Raw genomic sequence first — 6602 nt, 5'->3', positions numbered from 1 at the left:
TGCCACGCTCGTGTCTAACTAATTTGGCCCATCAAAAAAACCTTTCCTGACTCCCCACGCTTTTCTGTCTAATGCACACGCCGCTTCCCGCGCCACATTCATGCCGACTTAGAGCATGCAATGGCCGACAATAATGGCGATTGATGTGACTGGGCGGGTGGCGGCATTGACCGACACGACCTCTCAGGAGCCACAGCTTCAATGCGAACGTGGCTTCCTGACGAACCAACTCCGGCCGCTGCGCCGCATTGAAGCGACTGACCGGCCCTTCGCAAGGACTGGCAGCGGCTATTTAAGCCGCGCGCGGGCGATGCACAACCACACTTTGTCCTATTCGAGGCCCTTCAACTCCCGCGGCGATGCCGAAGTCATGGTTCTCCGTGCCGGCAGGTGGAGGCGGTGACGGTGGCGGTTCATCATCAGGCGGATTTTGGCGCCGCCGCGCTCGCTCTTCGGGCCCATCAGCATACATGGCGGTCGGCTCTTCCACTAAGGAGGAGATCGTCATCTCCTTCGGCGACGAGGAGGACTAGACGCCGCACCAGCAACCCCTTCTCCTCACGGAGGCCGCTCTGACGGATGAAGACAGGCCCGATGCCACCATTGTCGCTGACGCGAGTCAAGGAGGAGCCACGGTCCCCGCCGTGCTACCGCGTGAAGTAGGAGCCGATGTCCCCACTCCAGCGGGTGGAGGAGCCCCCCTTCCCGGGCGCAACCACGGCGGCGTCCAGATCGGGCGCCGCATCAAGGAGTCGGCATCGCCCCCGTGCAACTATTGTGTCCAGATCGGACGCTGCGTCACGGATGAGCCAGTGTCGCCGTCGGCGCGCAACCAGTACGCCTGCATCGATGGGCCTACGTCGCCGCCCCATCAAGGAGGAGCTACCATCCATGATAACGAAGGCACGGGGCCCCATCCTCCACTACCTCAAAGGCGACGGTGTCGGCGGTCCCTCGGGCTTGAGGGCTGTTGTCTCCGAGGAGGAGTGCAGAGAGGCGGCATGCACGGTACAACCGGCGCAACGCCGCTCGCCAAGTCCGATGCGGGTCCGCAATGACTCAAACCTCACCATCGCGTGGGCGCTCGACCGCTTCATCACCACATCAGAGACGACCGCCACGCGTCGCCACCACCTTGACAGCGAGCTTGCCAGGATCAACGAGGAATGGTCGCATAGCGACTCCTTTACCAACGTCTGCAGGGGCAAGCCCGTCGTCAAAGCTTCGCGAGTGTCATCTGCATTGGCCGCGGTGGCCCTCCGCACTGCCCAGGAGGAGGCTAAGTAGCTCCTTCACAAGCAGTAGACAACCGCCGGACAAGGCTGCCGCGGCCCTCTGGTACCCTTCCGCCGGTGGAGGGACGACGACGACGATGACAATAACGGAACGAACGGCGATGGCTGTGTGGCCACGCGTACAAGGTGGTCGCCCGGTATAAGGATTAGGTTGTTTTTCCAATTTTTAGTTAAACGATCAAAATGTCGATCTTTTTATGCAAATTATGAACTTTAATGAAATCCGTCGTATTTGATGAAATTCGTCCGATTTATTTAAATAGTATTTTTAATGTATGTGGGTCGCATTGGATGACCGACTTTTACATCCGTATCAACGGACGGCTGCGGTGTCTAATTTGCAGGTAAGCGTTGAAGATGGCCTAAAGTCAAAATTATCGACGCCATGCTTCTGCGTAAAAGAACAATCGATATCACGTCACAATTGTTCCAACAAGACTGCCACATTATTCCAAGATAGCGGAACAAAATATAAATGTGAAATGAAAATTTACACCGGTCGAACGTGCATGCGTGCAGGAGGTTGCCGGCCAGAGTGCTCTGCTGCTCCATTCAGCCACGGCACTGGTACTTCTTCTGGCATCCCCGGTTGGTGTACGATCCTCCTGGCGCCGGGCACGCGCCGGGGCAGGCGGGCCTGTTGCGGTTCAGGGCACCGGGGCTGATGCCGGCGAGGACGCGGCGGTGCACCTCCAGCTCGATACTAAGCTCAGGGTCCACGCCGTCCTCCAGCTTCATCGACGATGGCGACATCAGCTGCCGCACCGCGGCGTCGATGCTGTATGCTGCCCCTGAAGCGGCGAACCCCGCCGATATGTCGCCGTTAGCCGGGCCGGCGAGCGCAAGCGCGACGCCCAGGAGGAGTAGAAAAGAGAGGCATCTGCCCATTCTCTGTCACTTGCCCTGGACCTGTAGATGCTTTTGTGTATGGCAATGCTTTGCAGCTGGAGGAGAGAGAGCGTCGCGTGTCACGGTAGACTCGGGTGGCAACTTGTAAACGGGGGTTTGGTATTGGCCAATTCTCGTGGCCCCACCATGTCTTTGCTTTACTCCCCTTTGCCCTTTGGCCGTATTTAAATGTAGAGTTGGTGTGGTGCGCACAGAACTGACCACCCATTTTTGCCGCCAATCATGGGTAGAAGTGCTGGTACAATGTCTTTTTCTTTTCTACTAGAGGCGAGAGGGTACAACATCTTTTGGCTTACAACGATAATCATGCGCTATCAGTTCCAACACCCAACGTTCAGTCCAAGGACCCGAGCAATACCCGCTCCCCTGCTCTAGCGCGCCCTTCCTCCGCCGGCGGCCATTCCGGCCCCGGCGTCCACCCCCTCCCCCTACGCCGGCGGCCACTCCGGCCCCGGCGTCCACCCTTTCGCCCCGGCGGCCTCTCGGCCCCGGTGCTTCCCCCCCCTCTCGGCCCCCGTTTCCCGTTCTCGTTCGCTCCCGCCATGGCAGATGGATCTGCGAGCCCGACTTCGATCTCCTCCAAGCTCCAACCTATTGTCTCCGGTCTGGGGCTGTCCGGCTCGTCGGGATCCGAGGGCCTCTCCACTAGTGCCGGAAGTGCGCCGGCTGACCAGGGGGTGGCCGCGGGCTCTGCTTTGCAGTGGCGCAAGCCGGGGCCGTCGCGCAAGGCGCTGTGGCGCAAAAGGCGAGCGCTTCGGCAGCAGGCGGCGTTGGGTGGCGCGAGGTCGCACTCCTCCCGTTCGCCGGCGTCGTCGCCGGAGAGGAGGGAGATCCCGGCAGATCTCTTTGGTCTCTGCTTCAGCTGTTTCCGTGAAGGGCATCGTCGTGAAGATTGTTGGTTCCCCCCGTTGTGCATTAGATGTGGTTTGGAAGGCCACATCTCAACGGCGTGCAAGCGGCCTCGGAGTCCTAGGTCTGAGGAGGATCTCCAGCGTGAGGCGGTGGCCAAGGTAGCACGGGCTTCACAGCCGTCGACGCAGGCCGGACCAGCGAGCAGGCTGGCACCGATGGCTAGGCAGATCGCTCCTTTGGAGGGGTCCTCGCCAGTCCCGGTTGCCATCGCACCTGTGGGGTCCGGGCAGGCGTCGGTTGCAGCCGCGGCTGCCGCTGGCAGTGTCTGCGTTCTTCGCCGTACGCCGGAGATGGAGGATCTTGAGCAGCGCCTGAGGCTGGCGGTGGTGGCCTATGTGGGCGGCACCAGGCCAGCGGTTTCTTGCCAGGAGGCTGCTGAGGCGTTGTCGGTGGAGCTGCGCATCCCGCGCCACCGTTTTTTGGTCCACAAGTTCCATCCCGAGGACTTTCTGGTGGTGTTCGCGGCGCCGGAGTTGCGCAACAAGGCGCTGGCGGCAGGTACAGTCGAGCATGGCTACTTTAAGCTATTTGTCTAGCCATGGCTCAAGCAAGCGCAAGCTGTCTCGAGGGTGATGAGGACGCAAGTTGATCTTATGATAGAAGGAATCCCTTCCCACGCTTGGACGTCCGAGACGGCGGCGGAGCTTCTGGGCTCGTCATGTTTGGTGGAGAGCTTGGCGCCGGAGACTGAGAACAGGGAGGACTTGTCCTTGTTCAAGTTGAGGGCCTGGTGTGTGGATCCGGACGAGGTGCCTGCAGATAGGCAACTTTGGGTTACGGAGCCGGTGATGGTTGGAGGGCCGGCGGCGAGGTCGCCCACGTCTCGAGCGCTGCTGGAGTACAAGACCCTGATTCACATCGGTAGGGTCCATGATCACGAAGGCCCGGAGCACTGGTTGAGACTGCCTAGCTCAGATGGTAGCGGCCAGAGCGGGTTGCTTGAGGACTTTGGTGACTTCTCTGGCAGGGGAGAGTGGCGAGTGCTGCCATGGTCGAGAGGAGTTCGCAATCGGCGTGGAGGTGCGCCGGGCAACGGGGCGCATGGTGGTTCCTATATGCGTGCCTTGATGGGGCGTATTGGACCATCGGACTGGAGAATTCCGCCCATGGCTCAGAGCTCAGCGGCGAAGATTCACGCGCGAGCGGTCACCGCGGTAGCAACCGGGGTTGGAGGGGGCAGGCTGTTGGCTGCCGAGGCCGCGTTGGTGGAGCCTGTGGCCGTAGATGATCCAGGGAGGAAGGCTAGAGCCACAGAAAATCCGGCCGCTGAGGTGATGGACAGGACTGCGCACGCGCCAGGAAGGAAATCTTTCGGCCAAGGAGATCGCCGCGCTGGGTAACATCAAAACATTCTGCGCCGGGTTGTTGAAGAAACTTGTGCTGCCTCTACTCAGGGAGTTTGAAGGGCTTAGAGGAGTTCGGACTGGACAAGACCCATTCACACGTCGACGCACGACTCGGTCTGTCTGTTCCGGTGGTTCTAGGAAGACAAAGGCTTCGGCAGCTGAAACTGTCCTGCTAAAGACCTTAGGATTTGATTGTGAGGATCTCGCCGTGTCTGAGGACGCGCTAGGTCAGCTTCGTACGGTGTTCGATTCACCACTTCAGGAGCCACAGCTGAGGGCCATCGCGGCCATCTTTGGGAAGGCCATACCACTCAATCTAGCAGGGGAGGCAGGGATGGATGTGCCTGTTATGGCGCAGTAGGTTCGAGGGTTGTGACGGTGTTGGAGTCATCCTAATCCGATGTCTGTCAATGCTTTGGAGTTGGTATGTTGGAATGTCAGAGGCCTTAACAACCCGACCATGAGGAAGGCACTTAGAGGATTTGTAGACTCTGCATGCAGCGATTGTATGTATTTTAGAAACTAAGCTAGAGGTTGTGAACATTTTTGTAATCCTGCAATGCATGGGACCAAACTATGATGGTTTTACCTATTTACCGGCGTCGGAGACGAGAGGTGGCATTTTTGTGGCATGGGACACCACTCGGGTGATGGTAACAAACTTTGTCAATGACTCTCATTGCATCACAGGGTTTGTCTCACCTAAGGAGGGGACACCTTGGTGGCTTACCGTAGTATATGGGCCACAAGAGGATGAGCATAAGATTAATTTCTTGAATGAGCTCTCGGAGAGAAGATCTCTATGTCCGGGGCCATGGCTCGTGATTGGGGACTTTAATCTTATCCTATATGCGGCTGATAAAAATAACACAAATTTAGATCAGAGAATGATGGGGAAGTTCAAGCGTTTTGTGGATAACAATGCGCTCAAGGAGATCTTCTTGCATGGGCGAAAGTTCACGTGGAGTAATGAAAGGGAGACGCCCACGCTTACCTAGATTGATCGTGCGTTCGTTTCAGTGGATTGGGAGATTGATCACCCGGATTGTTTGTTGCAAGCTTTTTCCACTGAGCATTCCGATCATTGCCCCTTGCATCTCACACTCCATGAGCCTATGCATTATAAAAAGAGGTTCCGTTTTGAGAAGTTTTGGGTTAAAATGGAGGGATTCTTGGATATCGTAAAGGAGGCGTGGGTATGTGATCCCGGCATCACGGATCCTTTCTTGCGGCTGGATGTGATGCTATGCAACACGGCTAGATCTCTTGCCGCTTGGGGGCAAAGAGAGATTGGAAATATCAAGTTGCAGATTGCCATTGCAAATATTGTTATCTTGCGGTTCAACTACGCCATGGAAAACCGTAGGCTCATGGAGGAGGAAAGATGGCTCAGAAGAACGTTGAAGCAACTGGTGCTTGGGTTGGCATCACTAGAGAGAACCATTGCCAGACAAAGGTCTAGAATTTCTTGGCTCCAAGAAGGGGATGCTAACACGCGCTTGTTTCATTTGGTGGCGAATGGGAGGCGTATGAAGAACTACATACCTTCATTGAGCATGGAAGGGCGTACTATCACTGATCAGAAAGGCAAGGAGGAAGCCTTCTATAATGCTTACAAGGATTTGTTGGGCAAGGACGTTGCTAGAGAGTTCACGCTAGATTTGGAGGGTCTTGGAGTCGCTCACGTGGATCTATCGGAGTAAGACCGGGTGTTTACAGAAGACGAGGTGTGGGCAGTCATTAAGGATCTTCCCTCCGATAAAGCACCGGGTGTGACGCCCCCGATTCAATCGTACACTAATCATGCACGCAAATGTGTACGATCAAGATCGGGGACTCACGGGAAGATATCACAACACAACTCTACAAATAAAATAAGTCATACAAGCATCATAATACAAGCCAGGGGCCTCGAGGGCTCGAATACAAGTGCTCGATCATAGACGAGTCAGCGGAAGCAACAATATCTGAGTACAGACATAAGTTAAACAAGTTGCCATAAGATGGCTAGCACAAACTGTTGGGGAACGTAGCAGAAATTCAAAAATTTTCCTACGTATCACCAAGATCTATCTATGGAGAAACCAGCAACGAGTAGAAGGAGGAGTGCATCTAGATACCCTTGTAGATCGCTAAGCGG

General features: G+C 56.4%; 1 protein-coding gene across 1 annotated transcript; it reads right to left on the bottom strand.

Moving 5' to 3' along the window:
- Positions 1-1708: 1708 nt before the first annotated feature.
- On the bottom strand, positions 1709-2289 carry LOC119367795. Its single transcript, XM_037633201.1, has one exon. The coding sequence runs from the start codon at positions 2181-2183 to the stop codon at positions 1848-1850; it is 336 nt and encodes a 111-aa protein (XP_037489098.1). The 5' UTR covers positions 2184-2289; the 3' UTR covers positions 1709-1847.
- Positions 2290-6602: the final 4313 nt, after the last annotated feature.

Source organism: Triticum dicoccoides, chromosome 2B (genome assembly GCF_002162155.2).
Source record: "Triticum dicoccoides isolate Atlit2015 ecotype Zavitan chromosome 2B, WEW_v2.0, whole genome shotgun sequence".
Classification (NCBI taxonomy): domain Eukaryota; kingdom Viridiplantae; phylum Streptophyta; class Magnoliopsida; order Poales; family Poaceae; genus Triticum; species Triticum dicoccoides.
Note: the sequence above shows the minus strand (reverse complement) of the source record. Positions and strands in the feature narration are given on the sequence as shown.